The sequence below is a fragment of the Amaranthus tricolor genome, chromosome 1 (genome assembly GCF_026212465.1).
Source record: "Amaranthus tricolor cultivar Red isolate AtriRed21 chromosome 1, ASM2621246v1, whole genome shotgun sequence".
Lineage (NCBI taxonomy): Eukaryota > Viridiplantae > Streptophyta > Magnoliopsida > Caryophyllales > Amaranthaceae > Amaranthus > Amaranthus tricolor.
The window spans coordinates 8,063,118-8,082,560 of NC_080047.1; the positions used below are offsets into that span (position 1 = coordinate 8,063,118).

The following is a 19,443-nucleotide window of genomic DNA, read 5'->3' on the forward strand; positions in this document are numbered from 1 at the left end:
GGGGCGAGACCCGTATCATACGAATTGCTAACGTGTTAATTTATTGAACACGTGGGTTAATTAATTAAAAGCCTAACTAGTGTAATGTCCCATGCATGAGATTTTTAACTTTTTATATATGTAGCAATTTAACTATTTTGTTATTTTTTTTCTTAACATAATTAAAAAATTATGCTAATAAAAGGGCATATGGCAAGGTTAGGTTTTATACATTTCAACTATAATCCTCAAAATGATTACTATGTTGCAAGGTGATTCTTAAATTAAACTATTAATATAATATATATTTTTTAAAATATTGTTAGTAAACATTATGAATGATGTAAGTAAATATTTAAGATATTGAAAATAAGCATTAAGGATACGGTAAGTAAGTGTAACACCCCGTCATTTTTATGACGTCATTAATTATTATTATTATAATCACTTTTGGATATTTTATAAATATATTAAATTTTTTTGAGTTAGTCTTAATATATTTCATTCACATACAAATTTATATATTGACATATTTAGATTAAAAATAGAATTGCGATTACTAAACTAAAGAGGTTCGAATTAAAATCATTAATTTATTAAAATTTGTGACCATTAGAAAGTGAATTTTTTTAGTTAGACCTTTTAAGAAGATGAATAAAAAAAAAATAAATAAATAATAAGAAACTTTTGTTGCTCAAAAAACCAGCCGTCACTCCCTCTTCTCTTATCTTTTTCTCTTACTCCCCTCTCTATTATGGTCCAACTGCAGTATTAGAACTACCAGCAGCAATCGGCTGCATTCCTCCTCCCCACAACCGGCAGCAATATGATGTATTTCTCCTCCCCACAATCGGCAGCAGCAGGCTGCACTTCCCCCTCCATGAGCAGCAGCAACCAGCTGTTTTTCCTGCCCAAAAACCAGCAGCAGCGGCTACCACGTGTCGCCTACACCGTGGACTCGGTCCTCCCCCACCATCGTATGTCACCATGTTAAATTAGGCTGGACTTATTGTAAATGCCAGCATATTAACGGGGGGACGCAAGTGCACACACTTCATAAGCCAAGGAGATATATACCATCCCAAAACCATATGGCAATGGGAAGAAGGTCTCTAATAGCTTATAAAGCGTGCACACCATTTTCAATTTATCAATGTGGGATAACTCATCCCAACACACCATTATCCCAAAAATCACTTGTCTCTTCACCCCTTTTTCTCTTGTTTCACCTTTGTAAGTCACCTCATCTTCCTTATTGATTTCCTTGCTTCTAATTGAAATTTTATTAAGTTTATGAGTTGTGTTGATTGTGTATTATCTCTTTTTCATTAAATCTTATTATGGGTAGTAATAAAAGGGGTGACTATGAAAAATGAATTAATTAGGATTTAATTTAGGGATGAAATTTTAATGGTGTGTGCTCTTATGTTATATATTGGGGATTTGATGGTTAATTGGATAATTTTACAAGTTGTTTTAAGGCTTAGTTGTGTTAATTATAATTATAATAAATTTAGTGGGTGATGGTTGCGATCGTAGTAGACTATAGAAGTGGTTTTAATTGTTATTTGGGAGTAATAGTTGTTAATGGTTAGTGATTTAATTGTTGTGAATTACAAATACCCTTATTAGGTTGTTAATAAAGTTATAAGTACATAATATTAGTGAGTCATGAGCATAGTGTCAACTTATTGTTGGAAGTTACTAAAGTTACTTGTCATGATGTGTGATGATAGTTCTTTCTAGCTGTGAAAAATGTAATGAATGATATCGCGATTCGATAACTCTAAGATTTGCCTTATCATTATATTATTGTTATATTAAAAATTGTAAGGCTTTGTTGTGAGTAGTTAGTTTTTTTGGGTAATGCGAACCGATATACTCAAAATTAATTGATGTAACGGAACGATTCACATATACTTTTACTTTTAAATTGATAAAAGACTTACGTTGTGTTGAGTTAATGACTTTGACTTGTATTGAATGAGTTGTCTGCATGCTAGAGTAATCGAAAACTCATGTTGAATGGGTGATAATGGTTACTTTAGTATTTAGTTGGTATGATAATGTAGTTGAGGGAACTTATTAGTTCTATTCCTAATTTGTATAGGTTCCTAGTTTATAAGAGGAAAGTAGAACCTTAGGTGGGTGACTTTTGTAACTTTTGGTCGTGCAGTGACACTTACAAGTACATACACGCAGTAATTAACTATCATATTCATTATTTCAAAGTATTATCAATATTTCGTGGTTATATGCATCATATTAGAATTATCGAGCGCCGGAAAGTAAACTTTGCTATCGAATAGTCATGATAGTGGTGTAGGCAAGTAGAATGAAAGCATTAGAAATAGTAAAGAACGCACTATGGTTGTGTGTGGTATCGAAGTGATTCCCTAGTTATTGAGCCTTGATTATGATTAGTTGGTGTGACTCAACTAGATTATGTCCGTTTGATTTAGTAGTTTCCTAGGTGAGATCCGTCGGGATCACCGTAAAGGGAGTATGAGCATACTTTTGTCATTGGGCACCGGGTGGATGATACCACCCCTTGACCGAGGTGTTACCATGTGAGCCTTGCAAACCTCAATATGGTGGCCTCTTCACTGGAATGATACCCGGTGTGTTAGTTATTCCCGAAGGTAGGACCCGAGAGGATCAGTTGGAGGGGGTATGAGCTCATATTTTGCCATGGGCGCCGGGTAGTCGATAAAGCCCTTGGCCGTGTCACTTTGCCATAAATAGAGAATAAATCCACTACTTTGGAATATACTTCGAGGGATTAGTAGTTGAAAGAGAAATCATGAGTAAATAGAAGTGTTTAGACCGATGAGTAGATTCGTTATTGTTGTGCTATGTTGTCGCTTATCCCCTTGTGCTATTATTCTAATTGTTATAAGTTCATTGATTACTAACGTGTATGTGTTTGTTTTTGTTTGTTCATGACTCTTTATGATGTTCCTGCTATGATACATTTGGCTATGATCATTATGTTGAGCAGCAGGAGGATCATAATTTGACATAACAAGTACAGGAGTTTCTTTTGCATTGCATTGGGGGAAAGAGCGGAGTATGATTGTAACCGCCTCGAATTATGAAGGCAAACACTAACTAGAATTCAGTATTAATCAAGCGGAAGCTTAATTTTTCCAACACAATTAAGGGGTTACTTAAAGGTTATACCAATGCAATATAATAGAAGTCTTAACTGTCCAAAATAAAGGAAAATTACAACCAAATTGAAATAAGTTCAAAGTTCAAATTACATCCTTAAAATAGTCCAAACCTAAACAACTAAACTAATAATCTCTCAAATACAATAAAGAGATCTAAACAAAAGGGGAGTCATACTCCAACTCGGGTTCATCTTCCGCTCGCATATCCATTCTCCGTCGAGGTGCCATAGGGGTTTACTCTAAAAACAAAACCATTGGAAAAACATACAAAGCATAGTATCAGCAAAAAGACTGAGTATAAACACACTAGTATCCGTTAAACAAGTTATTAAAAACTTTTTTATTTGAGTGAATTCATTTTGAAATATGCTTTTTCATTTGATAAATCATATTATCATTCAAACCCAGTTCAATGGTTTTATAGTCATTTCAAATTCTCATTTTTCATCATCAATCATAAGATCTCAATTGATCCATATCAATTTCAAACTTATATCATAAGTTTGCAAGGGTACTTTGTGAGTCATCCTGTCACTCGTTTAGTAGTCAGTTTACCGTCCGTGATTTGTCCGGCAAGTGTAACACAATGGTATTGTGAACAATACGCGCTCAACAATGGTGAGCCGTTTAATCATGCACACAACATTTGCTGTGGCATATATACCCGCCATTTAGGCTAAAATATTTTTGTATATAATGTATATCTTGTAATTTCAATAACATTTGAAAGTCAAAAATATCAACTTTTCGATATGATAAACATCTTTTATTTGCAACATAGCAAAACATATTTTATTTGGGACTTAGCAAAATCAAATCATAAAATTTCCCACATGGGTAAAACATGCTTAGCATGATCATATCATCAAACATAACTTTTGTATTATATTAGGGCATCACTAGCATTTATGGAAATGCATCGTAACAAGAAGTGATTAAAGTTAAATATGATTTTTCAAGGAAACCACTAAAATATTTCGTTTCAATTCTCCTCCTTACAGTAAATATAACGTAAAGGAGTTTTAAATTTATTCAAAACAACTAGAATATAATTCATAAGTCTATAAAATCATCATCACAGAAGATTCCATAAAACATTATTTTCTTGAATACGAGATAGTTTTGCCGGTAATAAAATCGATAATTAATTTACAAAATACATATTTATTCTCCAACAAGGCCCAAATTAATCAAGTCATTATAATACCTTATTTAAAATGAATTTAAGGTTGTCCCATCAGATTATAATTGGTTATGCGAATTTATAACGATCTTACGATTATTTTTGACAATTTAGTTATTTACCGTTATTTAAATGGTGTCTTAAATGCGTAAAATTTATAAACCATCTAAATTAAACTTATTTTATATTATGAGGCAGTAGATTATTAATATAATTATAAATATTTGATATAGGTCTATTTTTACCCAAATTTAATTAACAATATTACACCTTTTAATAAATAAACATTTTCTATTAATTTGATAAATAAGTAAATAATTAATAATTAGCTTAATAAAATTACACCAAAGTTCTAGAAGTCATATAACACTTTTATTAGCTCATTTAAACTTGTAAAAGTTATGTATGATATTTATTACTTTGTATAGGCATTTTATTGATAAATAAAATAAAATCGATTTAAAATTCTTTTAAGTCCGAATAAAATAATTTAAAAATTCTATGATGATATTTATTACTTATATTATTTTTAATGTATACTTATATATATTTAATGCCCACCGAAAAAGTACTTAAAATGCATACTACAATATTTTTAATGCCCACCGAAAAACATAGCCTACTAGCCTACTTATCATATCCTTGATGCCTACTTACAATATTTTTAATGAATAGTTATAATTAGAGGTGCTCAACGGGGCGGACCAGGGTGGGTTATGTCAAATGTTAAAACAAGTCGGGGCGGGTCAAAGCCCGTTTAGTTCCAACCCACTTTGACCTGATTTTTAAAAGTCCATAAAATAGTTTATTTATATAATAATATCATTTAAAAATATAAAAAAAATGGTAAAGTTTTTTTCGCAATTAATTCTTATAGTTATTCGACCCGGTCCGGCCTGACCCTTTACACTAAGGCCCGTTAATGACTCGCCCTGCTATTGACCCGACCTACTAATGACTAGGGGTGTACACGGTTCGGTTTGGTCTGGTCTGACACTAAAATAAAACCAAACCGAAAATTCCGATTTGAAAATTTTCCTGACCGGATCGGACCAAACCATTATACAACGGTTTGGTCTACGATTTTTTATTTTTATATTTTTCCCAAATTAATATATGTGTTTATATAAGTATTTCGCACCTAGAATCACCAAATATAATAATTGTAATTAGTTGATTGCATTAACATTACTTAAGTATATATTACTATATAAAAATAACAACATCTTGAAATATCTTGGTAGCAACATACTTTTTTAAAAAATATTATGATTTTTGGTCATAGTAGGTTTGTGGGGTATGGTCTGGTATGAAAAATAAAAAATCAGGACCAGACCGTAAACCGTAATTTTGTTTAGAAAAAACCAGACCAAAAATAATATTAATAATAAAAATAAAAATAAAAACAAAAGTCAACGCCGGAAAGTTGACAAAAGTCACCGGAAACTGATTTAAGGTGTTTTTTTTAAAAAAAGTCTCTTAAAAGGCGTTTTTTTACAAAAAAAATTATAAAAGGTGTTTCTTTACAAAAAAGAGGTTTTAAAAGGTGTTTTTTTCCAAATTTTCCAAATATTAATAATTAAAATTAAGATTAAAATTAAAATCAAAATCGAGCTTAAGATTAAATAGCCAAAAGTGTCCAGGTTTGCGGCAATTTTTAATTTGAACTCATTCAGCGACTTTCCACTCAACGCTAACTCTGAAACTTCCTTCCTCTACCGGAAATCAGTCCCCGTTTTTCTCGCTAAAACGCAGACCCGCACAGTCGCACATTTCACCGACATCTCCATCGTCCTCGCCGCCGCTCACCGTATTCTATCTGCTGCCTGCTTGCTTTCAGTTTGTTCTTGGCTGGGCAATTTGCTTACTTAATTCATTTGATTAAATTTGAGTCAATTGCTTTATTTGATAGTCAATTTGTTTTAATTTGTTTCAATTGCTTTTTAAAAAAACTATTTTTCGTTCTGTTTTTCTCTTATTCGCCATTGTAATTCCTCCATTAGTTTTTCTAATTCACCATTGTTGAAGAATTTAATTCATTATTGCTAATTGGTGGTAACTAATATATGTTTATACATCTTTATAATTATGTCCGTTAATAGAGAAAGTTAGATGAGTTGTAAAGTGTTGACTATGATAACTTAGGGAATCCTTGTTGGAATATGTGCGTGTGATGACTTTATTATGTTTGTTTTCTTTAATTTATATTAATTGGGTTATTTAGATCATATATCTAATGTGTCTAAAAATAGTCTCTCACACCGATTTATATTGTGTAAAACGTTTGACTTGACTTTTCGAAGGAGATATCAGGCGTCAGCCGGTTAAAAGAGTCCCAACATATTCGAAAAAGACATTAGCTGTATTTAGAAAAGAATTTTGTTTAGCCTTCAACAGTCGATATATTGGCCTTCATCTCTTCTGAGACATCTGATATATATTGGCCTTCTACTTTTCAATTAAACAATCACAAATTCCTTCATTTCATCTAGTTCGATCATTCCTTTTTTTCTTTCTAGGAATCGCTCGCAAAACGTCTTTTTTCTTCTCCTGTTTTAACAAAGGTGATTTATCTCTCTCCCTTTTTTCCTCCATTGATTTATACTTTATGTTCTAGATTTCTAGATTTTCAATTTCTTTAGCAGAGCATACAGATTTGATTTTCTAGTAATTTCAAATTTATTTTGATTTGATTTTTCTTAATTTTACGGGAAATGATTTTTAAAGCTAGAGTCATAGGTCAATAGCCCGAGACCATGCGAAATGATTATCACCTAGTAGCAATACATGGGTAATTAAGTTTCCTGGTTGATCACCAGAAGCTAGATAATAGGGAGAAGAAGGATCTATCTTACCTTCAACTTCCATTGAAACACAGAGGCAAGAAAAGTGAAAAAAAAAAAAGTTTGGATGGTAGGGTTTGCTACAGCTCTGATACAAGCTAGGAATTAGGGTATTATGTTTTCTTGGTTGTATTGCTAAATAATATTGGAGTATTTATACAAGCTAGAGCCTACAATTATTGGGCTATGAATATGAAATACAATGATAGCCAACAATATTAACATCCTTTGCCCTATTTTATTTCAGGTTAATCATGTCGTTTTTCAGAGGTATTTCAAAGCTCTCAAAACTACGCTCTCGAGTTGTAAGTTCTTTTGCTTGTTAGATTTTTTTTGTTCTTACCGTAATGCTTCTATATATTTACTTTTAGTTTTAGTGTTGGAAAACCGTTACAATTCGCTTTTATTACCGATATATTGCTAGTGTTATAGCAGTATATATTTTTTTATGTGGATTAACATTTATGATTGCATGTTTTCGGTTCTTAGTTGATGATTTTATGTAATTGAATTATAATTGCAGGACCAACAATCATGCCTTAGCAGTTCTGTAAGATGGATTCAGATGCAAAGCTCCTCCAATCTTGTAAATTCTCTATCTTGGTTTATGTTCATTACTCCATTTGAATGGTTTTTACAGCTAGATTAAATTTAGAAAAAATGTAGTATCGGTATTTGCATGAATTATAGTCTTTTCAGGAATTAGGCTTTCACATAAATTATTATGATCGCGTCAAATTTTTTTTATTTTACATATTGGATTCTTGAAATTTCTTGAGCTTAGGCTTCGTCTATACTCAATGTTGTGAGAGGATGGAAGAAATACATCTATTAGGAAGGGTAGTTGAGTGATTATGATATCCTCTTAATTAAGGTTTGGCATAATATGACTTTGGAATGGATCAGCGTTGAAGGTTTTTTGTGATGATGGAGAAACATAGGGGTGTTTGGTTTGGAGGAATACATTTTGTGGAATTTTTTCCTTTTACATTTTCCCTTGTTTGTTTTGACCATGTAATAAAAATGGAAAAGCAGCCATCACTTTGCAAATATTTTCTTCCGAAAATTAAAAATTCAATTTATACCTACTTTTATATCTCCAACGCCTCCAAGTACCTTATGAGTATTTCAATTTACAACAAACCAAACAAGAGAAAATTAATCATCATTTGTATTTTTTAATGGAAAATAATTTTCATGGAAGATTATCATCCAAGCAAAATGATTTTCACCAAACCAAACACCCCCATAGTGGAGGAATTAGTAGAGGAGTGTCATTTGTTTTGTTTACTTTTTTATTGAGCTGAAAAGGTCAAAATATTAGTTTGGATGTGTTCTTAATTTGGAGGAGTTGAACAAAGGTGATAAAATGACATATTGTAGTGTAGGTTAGAAAACAATGTTGTGGTTAGTTTTGTATTTGAGCATATCTAGGGCAAATAACATTGACATCAATATCATCTTAATTTTTCTAAGAGAGTTGTATTATGCTTGTTGGTAAGTATTTCTTAAGATTTTAATGTTTTTGACAGGACCTTCGATCAGAGTTACAAGAACTGATTCCACAACAGCAGGTTTGCTTGCGCAACTCATTTTTAGTTTTTTGTATGGCTGTTGTCCTTGCTTAATGTTTGTGTCTTTTTACAGGTTAGTAGAAATATTTTTTTGTGTAACTTTTTAAATTGTGTACTGATTTTGCAAAAATTACTCAGTAATCTCTGAAGATTGGGATGATATATGGATTTTCCGCTAATATTGGGTTCCCAAATCAATAATAGATTTTTTTGACAGGATAAATTTTGAGACAGATGGTATTTGAGTTTGACCAAGTAAAAAGCTTATATGTTGTTTGGCCGAAGTTATATCACAAGTTAAAGCTATAGTTTGCATGTATATGCCTTTTGTCAGGCTGGCAGAGTAATAAATCTTGTAAATAGGATATGAAATTACTATATAAGTATATATGTTTAATATATATATATGCCTAGCTTCCAATCTTGTGGAAATGTTCTTGATCTTTATTTCTTTTTTTCTTTTTCAGGAACGATTGAAGAAAATAAAGAAAGAACATGGAAATGTCCAGCTTGGAAACATTACTGTTGATATGGTATTATTCTATCTAAAATCTCTGTTCATATTTTGGACTTATTCATGTTTTTTTAAGTATCACACCCATGTCGAAGTAGCAATATGTGATATGTGCATGTTATTGGTGCTGTAAATGCTGTTGGACACACTTGATTAATATTGAATTTATATAATAGGTTTTGGGCGGAATGAGAGGAATGACCGGTTTACTTTGGGAAACTTCCTTACTTGACCCTGAAGAGGTATATTAAGTCTTATTGGCTTTCCAGATGCAATTTCCCTGCAGTTGATTTAGAATGATTTCAATTTAAGTTCTTAATTGATGATTTTTTTTGTAGGGCATCCGGTTTAGAGGTTTATCTATTCCTGAGTGTCAGAAGCTTCTACCAACTGCGAGTCCTGGTGGGGAGCCATTGCCAGAAGGTCTTCTTTGGCTTCTTTTGACGGGGAAGGTAAATAATAATATATTTTATATTTTTACAAAGCAGGCGATATCCTTTTGATTTAATTAATCGGTAAGTCATTTGTCGAAAAAATAGTGTTTTCGTATGGGGCTTAGTTGTGATGTCTGCTTTATTAGTTCGTCATTGAGCTAAGGGGGCAATTTTTTTTGGATAACTCTTCGATCATTGAGTTAAGGAAAATAAGGGAATACCACTTGCATCATTAGAATGGCCTCTAATGAGGCAAATTCTTAGTTGATCCTTTTGGTATTTTGTGGACTACTGCTTCATCAATTGGTTAACGCCACAGTGAATGTAAGCTGAGATCTAGTTACAGCCTTTTATGCATTTGGAGTTGAAATAAACCACTATAAAGTTGAGTGAGACCAGAAAAACATTCTTTGTATGCAGGTGTGAGAAATCAGATGTAATTACACCCTTTTAATCACGTGGGATATTGCATACTAGAGCAATTGATGTTGGCTATGAGTCTATTACAATAGTAGATTAAGGAGATTGCTTGAGGCTTTAGGGATTACAAGGCAAGATACATTGCTTTTCACTTTGTTGACATGGACACAATATTTTATGAGAAGTTCTTGTATGAATTTAGTCTAAAAAAAATAGTGTTCACTAAATTAAATTTAAGAAGTGTGAGTTAGGGAGGGTGACTAAGTGGAGTAGAGAATGAAGAGTATGAGCTTTTGAATAAAAAATTAAGAAAGGGTGCACGTTAAAAATAGTATGGACCAAGTCTATATTAGACATTTACATATTGCATTACCCTATTGACATTAAGTGGCTTGCATCTAGGCTCCCACCTAAGTGGTTCTGGAAGGTCAGATGTATATAACCTTGATATTATAATAAAAAGGGGTTGCATCCGATTTACCTTTATAGCATCGTGTACAACTTCACTATATACTCAAGATATCCTTGTAGGATAATTCGAGGTGCCTACATAAGAGGTAAATGAGACCAAAGACTTGGATGGAGGGGCGAGTAAGACTAGTTAAATTAGGTCTACAAGTTTGTGTATCATTGAATATGAGTGAATGGAATTGGGAATTGCTACAAATGATCTCTTACGTTGATTTTTTTTTTGTTCATCTTTGTTGTATATATTAAAATAATATATTTTCTTACTGAGACATTTGATAGATAATTGTAATAACAAAATACTTGAGGCACACGAGGTGTGGATCAGTGACCTCAAGTTAAAAATTATATGTTCCAACTACCAAATTACCTAAAATTTATGGATATTTATCTCAACTTGTAGTTTTTATATCATTGAAGTAGGGTCAAGTGCACCCATTTGCTTCTGTTTGGCTCTACCTATGCATCTTATGTTTGGATGTAGTTTTGTTTTGATATTTGTCAAGTTTGTGTTTGTTTATGTGATATGCTTATTTCTGTTCTATTTTTTATATTTTCTTAAAATGGAATTTCATATTCTTTTTTTGTTTTTCCTTTATTTAGGTTCCAAGCAAAGAGCAAGTAGATACACTATCAGCAGAATTGCGAGAACGTGCTTCAGTCCCAGGTTCAGTTTTCTCCACACTGAGAAATAAATTTACCCATTGATCCTTGAATTCTCGCTGCTAGTGTAACTGTGTTTGTTTAATTTAGTAGCTTGTGCTATTTCTATATTAGTGCTTAATCCTTTTTCCCTTTCTAGATTGTTCCTTGTTTATATGTGTGTTTCTATTTTTGGTATTTTTTACTTAAATCGGAAAGGATTGACTATTTTCAGAACTATTGGTGGTCAGTTCTTTGTGTTCTGTTTCTTTGGTTTTTCCTAGTCAAAGGACGAGTTATCAATATCAAGGAAAACCTTCTTTATCAGTGTTCTTCACGTCCTTTTGATTTTAAATGAAACGTTAGCTTTGGGTATTAACAATAGATGTTGTATTGTAATGCAGACCATGTGTTCAAAACAATTGATGCGCTTCCAATTAATGCTCATCCAATGACTCAGTTTGCTACTGGTGTTATGGCCCTTCAGGTACTGACTTCTTATTATAAACTGTCATCTTGTTCTAGTACATACAAGCTGATCGGCTTCCATGCTGTTGTGTGTTATTGTTATCATGTATATAACTTCAAATGATAGTTATTATGTATTCCTTTTCTTTATTTCTGTGTGCTCTTTATCTCTTTTTTGTTTGGTAGTGAGTCTAGTGACTGTTGCAGCCCTTCTGAACATGATAATGCATTGCATTGATGAAAGCCTTTTATTTGAGACCTATGTTTCATTTTCTTTTTACTTTACTATTAACAAATTGTTGCTATATTTCAACATTTACTGAAGTCTTATTTTTTAGGTGAAAAGTGAATTTCAAAAGGCATATGAGAAAGGAATCCATAAGTCGAAGTGAGTCAATTATATGATGGGCTTATTTTGCTCGGCTTGCACTTTCTTCATCTAGTTGAGAGCTAAGGTGATTTTGTTTCCAGGTTTTGGGAACCAACATTTGAGGACTGTCTTAGTTTAATTGCTCAAGTTCCTATTGTTGCAGCTTATGTTTATCGACGGTGAGTAAACCTTTTACTAATCAATATTTAAGTGATGATTGACTGATTGATGGATGGAGAAACTCTTTTATTTCCGTGGTTTCTTGTGTAGGTAAACATAATGAACTTGTTAGGTCTTCTTTATCTATTTGTAAGCCCCCCCCCCCCCCCCCCCCCATCAAGGGTTGGAAGTAGTGAACATGTAAAATTAGGATTCGGATCTTACTCTTTGGATTGAGGAGGTTACATAGGGTTAAATTGAATTACACGACCTACAAAGTAACAGATATTTGGTGTAAAAGTTCAAATTTTTTTAAGACTTATATATTTCTCAACTTGATGATATATTATGGCCACATGTACTGACCTATACTCTGGTTTAGTTTTTCTTTCTACATTTTGTGGCATATTGCCCAAGAATTGGAGGCGGGTTCATGTACACTCTACACACATTGAGATGAAAATTTTTTTTCGGGGAACCATCATGATTAACACTACTAAATATACTAGGAGAAAGTTAATGGGTTGGTGGGGTAATTAAAGGGTGAATGTAAGGGACTCCTTGCTAATAAAATTGGGAGAAAATAACATTGCATACAATTTTATTATGTAAAATGTTAAAAGTAATTAAAGGCGAGTATAAACAATTTTATTTTTATTTCAAATAATTAAAACATTGATGATTACAATTGTCGAAAAATAATTAATGTCCATATATATTATGTAGTTGAAAAATATAGATGTGTTTACTAATAATTTCCTCACATTTAAAAATGTATGCATAACATAATGGCATGGGGTAATGAAATGTTGGATATGTATAAAAACATGCAAAAGGGAAAGACATAGAAGCTCTAATACAATAACTCAAAAGAGAAAATGGGGTTATAATGATATAAGACTTTCAAAGTGATGGCCAAGTGTAATTAACTTTGCATTATATTCCCTTATAAAATATAGATGTGTTTACTAATAATTTTCACACATTTTAAAATGTATGCATAACATAATGGCGATGAAATGTTGTATATGTATAAAAGCATACAAAAGGGAAAGACATAGAAGCTCTAATACAATAACTCAAAAGAGAAAATGGGGTTATAATGATGTAAGACTTTCAAAGTGATGGCAAGTGTTATTAACTTTACATTATATTCCCTCCGCACTACCAAATTGCTCTTTATTTTTTATGTTGAAGCAAATTCAGAGGGAGAAGGAGAGTAATGGTTTCTTATTGAATTAAGATTTTTTTTTCTTGCCTCCTGCACCCTTGGTCCCCTACTCATTACTAAATGATCAAAGTTTGACATTTTGTGGAAGTGGTTGGGCATGTGTTGGTTGTTTTATCAGTTTGCACAATGACATTTAATCTTTATTATTTGATACAGGATGTATAAGAATGGACAAACTATACCATTGAATGACTCCCTTGATTACGGTGGCAATTTTGCACACATGTTGGGATTTGATAGTCCCCAGATGCTTGAGTTGATGCGTCTTTATGTCACAATTCACAGGTAAACATTGGTCAGATTGAATTGATATATGACATGTATTAGTTTATTACTAGAGTTTAGTTCAATTTGTGTGTACATTTTTTATTCCATCTTGCAGTGATCACGAGGGTGGAAATGTTAGTGCGCACACTGGCCATCTGGTAATAACTTAGTGTTTCATCTTTGTGTTTCAGTTGGTTTGCTTCAGTATGTGTTCTTCTTTTGAGCTCATGCTTAAGAAAAACAGGAACTAGCTTTATGGAGCAATTATATTTATTTAGAACACTCACTAGTTCTTACCCCAATGTAGGTGGGTAGTGCACTTTCAGATCCATATCTTTCATTTGCAGCTGCATTGAATGGTTTGGCTGGCCCACTCCATGGATTAGCCAACCAGGTATATTTTTTGTGGACCTTTCTCCCCCTTTTTTTTTCTCTAGTTATTGTAACTTCATAAATTGCATAAAGAGCACTTACTGGTTGCATATTTGTGGAGAATTTTCTGGATAGATTGCTTTTTTGTTTCTTATTATCTTGATTCATCTGGGTGGACTGGAATGGTTAAGGGACTTCCTAGTGGAGTTGTGCAAACTATGTGTAGAATTATTTTAGCGCAAAATTTGTATTATGTCATGCAAATTATCAAGTTTTCTTCATGCTTCTTATGAAATGCTTTTTATGTTTAAGTGTCGTAAGACACGAGGGCTTGATGTTCTCTTGCAAAAAGAATTTGATACAACTGTTCACAATGGTATTGGTATTTCTGTAAAATGATATGTTGTTTAATTCCCTATATCTTTCTTATTTTTCCCACTGTTGGGAGTGACGGCTTGCCAATTTTAAGTGATATTTGTTTATCTTTATATCCACTTCTCTTTGTATTTTTCATTTGATCCCTTCTCTTTACTCGTTTGAATTGTTTCTGGTCTATGATTTCATGTTTTACTTATTATTGTGTCAGGAAGTCTTGTTGTGGATTAAATCAGTTGTCGATGAATGTGGGGAGAACATCTCAACAGATCAGTTGAAAGACTATGTTTGGAAGACATTAAACAGTGGCAAGGTATGTTGGCAAACTAGTGGTATATTCAATATGATGCTGTTTTAGTTTTTCAATTATGTTGATAAGCTAGTGGTATGATCAATGTGATGCTGTTTAAAATTTGCAACTAGGCTGACAAACTAGTGATAAAGGGTGTGTGGGGAAATGAATTCTCATTGACTTTTTTGTTGGACTTTGGCTTTTTGATCGGTCAAACAACTAATTTTTTTTGGTGAATGACTTTTAAGCTAGCTGAATTATTTTAAATCAAGAGAAAAAACTACAAGGAGTACCTTTTTACTTTTGGAATTTTACTCACTTTTCCTTTAATGAAAAAACAGGCAAACAATGAATTTTTACCACACCTTTATAACAACTGTCAAACAACTGTGCTTGTAGTTTTGCACAAATCATCTTTGCACGTCCCATCTTTTCAGACCTCTTTTGCTGCAAGCATATAAACTAACCGGGAAAGTAGCAAATTATCCCAAATGTTTGAACCAACTTGCAATTTAACCTCCAAACGTTCAAACTGAGCAAATTTGTCCAAAAAGATTTAACAATCGTCCCGAACGTTTGATATGTATCAGTTTAGCCGGAAAGTATATTACATTATGCAATTTAATTTTTCTAATACAACCAAATTACCTTTTTGCCCTTATTAAAATACAATATACAAACAAATCATTAGAAAACATTGTATCTTAGGGTGGAAGGTAAAGGATTTGTATGTATTATGTATTTTATATTGGATCTTGCTAACAAATGCTCTCAGGGTGTTGTTAATAAGGATATAAATCTATTTTGTATAGTAAACTAGAATATATTTTAAACTTTGAAGTTTGAATTATATAAGTATTAATTATGTCACCTTATATAACATTAAATTTGAAATTTATCACCAAATCACGCGTTAATTTATATTGTGCTATTTTTATCTTTAACTTTTTTTTCTAATTTACACTTTTAAATTTATTATTGTTCTCCTTAATGAACGCCCCGGGAGCGTTTGTTAGCTTTTGCCTTTTTATATTCAATGTATTATTGTCCTTAATCAAGTTTTTGTTTAAATTGAATGATTAGATTAAATTACACGATTTGTTTAACCATCGGGCTAATTTGCTACATTGTAAACATTTGGGATTAATTTGCGGTTGGACAAAACCTTTGGGGTTAATTTGCTATATTTCTCATAAATTATCTTAAAACTTTTTAGAGTTCTCTTTGCTATTTTGTTAGTGTAAGCATTCCTCGGATGGCCCATTCCTGTTGTGATTTGTAAGAAGTATGATTCTAGTGGGAGGGCTGTGTAAAAATATAGGCACATACACACACAGATGTATCATTGAGCGTCCATTCTTGATGGAGTCAAAGATTTATAGTTTTTTGGTTTCTGATTGTTATGGACATAGTAAAATGACTCGTTAAATTATGCATTTTTATTTATATGAAGTTGCAATCGATGTTTTCTATCTAGGGTCAAATGGAGCCTCTTTGTTTTTACAAAGGGTAAGGTTGCATTCATCCAACCCTCCAAACTCTGCCTAAATGGGAGCTACTTAATGTCAGTGGGGTTATGAAAAGCTTAGACCTCATTGAAACTGACCAATGAATGAAAATTATTAGGTGACGTTCCCATGTCAGGTTTTTCAAGATATCTTGATGGCTCAGTCCTTATTGTTCTTTGTAAGCACCGTCTTATTGTGTTTGGATTACAATTTTAAAGCATTAAGTTCGGTTTTTATAGGTTGTACCTGGATTTGGCCATGGAGTTCTGCGGAAGACAGACCCTAGATACACTTGCCAAAGAGAATTTGCATTGAAGCACTTGCCTGATGATCCCCTTTTTCAATTGGTATGTTTTTAAAAGATAACTTTCATTTTTGGCTCTCGACTTCTAAACTGTGAGATTAGTTTAATTGAACATTTAATTCATCTTCTAGGTGTCAAAGCTGTATGACGTGGTGCCTCCTATTTTGACAGAGCTTGGAAAGGTATATCAGTAGCAATTCTTATCATTTGCTATGCTTTATAAATGTATAATTAAATATTTTGGGTCTTGTAGGTTAAGAACCCATGGCCGAATGTTGATGCTCATAGTGGAGTTTTGTTGAACTATTATGGACTGACGGAAGCTAGGTACTCGTCGTTACATCCTTTGTGTTCCATCTTTATTTCCTTTCTTCAAGATCTACTAAATAATATCCTCTTTAACAGGTACTATACAGTTCTGTTTGGTGTGTCAAGGAGCCTTGGAATTTGCTCACAGGTTTCTTTCTTTCGGTTTTCTTAGTAAATGAATATCATAGATTGTGTTGATTCTCGATATAGCCAAAAATATACTCCCTCCATTTTCATATGTTCTTCTCAAATAGAATTTACGAATTTTTGTGTCAAATTTTGACTACGATTTCTCATCGATCTATAAGAAAAAACATTTATTTGGGATCTTGTTAGATATAAACTTTCTAAATATTAACTTTTTAGAATTTTTAAAAACCGACAATTAAAATTATTTGATTTTAAGGTTTGCATTGGAATCTGTGAAAAAAAGTAAATGGGAAAAACATTTGAAAACAGAAAGAGTATATTTTTTGATGGATTATAGTAATATGACTCTTTAAATCATATGCTCTCCTTATTTATGTAAAGTTGTGGATAATGTTTGTTATGAATGGTCAATCAAAACATCATTTTTGTTTTCATAAAGGTAGGTTGTGTACATATGACCCTCATAAACTCCACTTAACTAGGGTCAACAGGTGGAAGCCACTTTAACGGTTTAATAGGGTAATAAATGTTGTAAATTGTTTTCATAAATTGTTCTTATATACAATTTACATGTATTGTGTTGCAGCTTATTTGGGACCGAGCTCTTGGTTTGCCACTCGAGAGGCCAAAGAGTGTGACGATGGAATGGCTCGAAAAACATTGCAAGAAAGGAGCATAATTAGAACGAGGACATAAACTCATTACAATTCTATAGGAATTTTCAATAAGGACATAAACATTGCTAAAAAAGTATCCTTTATGGATATGAAAGGATAACGAGTAATTTTGCACTTGATTTTTTTTTTTTTTCTTTTTGCAGCAAGGGTTGGTTTTTGGCATTTTCTTGCCTTCAAAATTTTTTATAGATCGTTGAGAACATGAACTAATAAGAACTTATGCGAGGAATTCATTCAGAACAGAAACTTAGAATTGGAATATGAAATCAGCGGAACCAACTATCAGTGTGCTGAATAATGTGTTGCTTATTTTGTTCAAGTTTTATAGTTGTATTACGCAAGATCGAAGTGGTAGATTTTGAAGTGTTTACGTGTATACTCATTGGTTATAAACTAAAAAAATTGTATTGATTGTTAGCTGTTTGTTAATATTTCATGTATGCATTATGTAGATCATTTTTGAGATTAAAGTCAATTTATTGTGAAATAAATTATGTGATTGCAATTAAATAACATTTTAAACTGGTTAAAATCAATTTATGGTATTCCAATGAGTCCATTTATCGCATCAAAAAATAAATAAATTGAGTCCATTTATCACGTAATGTTGGATATTAGTTACTAATTATAAGGGGCTTATCTATTAAGTAGTTAATTTGTATGTTATTCTTAATTTATAAGTTAAAATATATTAAATTGTGATTTTGTTTTATTTGTTTCAAAATATTATTAATATTAATTTTTTATAATTTTTAATTATGCAAGATTAAAGATATCAAGGATTAAATGTTACCTCATTAAGTGTGAAAAGATAAATTTTAAAACGAATTATGAAATTTAAAATAAAAATGATCATGTGTATTCCCATATAGATAGCCACATGCTGCCACGGAATATTAGTGGATCCCAAAATTTTACATAGCAAAACCTAATATTTTGCAATTTAAGAACATATTATTATCTAACACAACAAAAAAATTTGAAAAAGAATAAGTAAATTAATATAAAAATTTTAAAAATAAGTAACTTTTAAACTTAATTCTCAAAAAAATAAGAAATTATTTGAGACCGTCTTTTCTAAAGACGGTTCTTAAAAGCCCAACTCATTATGTTAATTTAAAAAAAAACTGTGCGCGCGTGTAAGTGTAATGTGAAAAGTCACATAATATTTTTTGGGTTATAATATAATATATTTGGTGTTATACCAGCATATATTTGAGGTTATAACATAATTTATTTTGGATTATAACATGATATATTTGAAGTTATAACAATATATATATATATATATATATATATATATATATATATATATATATATATATATATATATATATATTTGAGGTTATAACATAATATATATGGGTTATTTGTGATATAACATAATATACTTGGGGTTATAACATAATATATTTAGAGTTGTAACAATGTATATTTGAAGTAATGATATAATATATATATATATATATATATATATATATATACATATATATATATATATATATATATATATATATATATATATATATAGAGCTATATATAACAACATACATTTGGAGTTATAACATAATATATTTGGTGTTATAAAAATACTATACCCAACACAGACTATTATATGAACTATATATTATGTTATAATCCCAAATATAATATGTTATAACCACAAATACAAGTTGTTATAACCTCATATACATTATGTTATAACCTCAAATATATATATATATATAT

General features: G+C 31.5%; 1 protein-coding gene across 2 annotated transcripts; it reads left to right on the plus strand.

Annotated features, from left to right (window-relative positions):
* Window positions 1-6,696: 6,696 nt before the first annotated feature.
* On the plus strand, window positions 6,697-18,144 carry LOC130828951 (citrate synthase, mitochondrial). Of its 2 annotated transcripts, none has more exons than XM_057659062.1 (20): window positions 6,697-7,291; window positions 7,429-7,486; window positions 7,705-7,767; window positions 8,714-8,755; window positions 9,223-9,288; window positions 9,446-9,511; window positions 9,608-9,721; window positions 11,195-11,258; window positions 11,638-11,720; window positions 12,040-12,089; window positions 12,173-12,250; window positions 13,618-13,746; window positions 13,844-13,886; window positions 14,036-14,122; window positions 14,687-14,788; window positions 16,515-16,622; window positions 16,711-16,761; window positions 16,833-16,906; window positions 16,985-17,036; window positions 17,625-18,144. In XM_057659062.1, exons 2-20 carry the CDS (start codon window positions 7,436-7,438, stop codon window positions 17,715-17,717), a joined length of 1,416 nt encoding a protein of 471 aa, XP_057515045.1. In that variant the 5' UTR covers window positions 6,697-7,291; window positions 7,429-7,435; the 3' UTR covers window positions 17,718-18,144. The 2 variants fall into 2 exon arrangements, with proteins under 2 accessions (XP_057515045.1, XP_057515037.1); XM_057659054.1 differs by having other exon boundaries at window positions 6,698-6,902.
* The last annotated feature ends 1,299 nt before the right edge of the window (window positions 18,145-19,443 follow it).

Excerpts from the sequence above, each read along its gene's own strand:
- LOC130828951 (XM_057659062.1), top strand. The coding sequence starts at position 7,436 with ATGTCGTTTTTCAGAGGTATTTCAAAGCTCTCAAAACTACGCTCTCGA. Across the intron at positions 12,090-12,172 it reads AAAGGAATCCATAAGTCGAA|GTTTTGGGAACCAACATTTG; the intron begins GTGAGTCAATTA and ends TTTTGTTTCCAG. Across the intron at positions 16,623-16,710 it reads ATGATCCCCTTTTTCAATTG|GTGTCAAAGCTGTATGACGT; the intron begins GTATGTTTTTAA and ends TTCATCTTCTAG.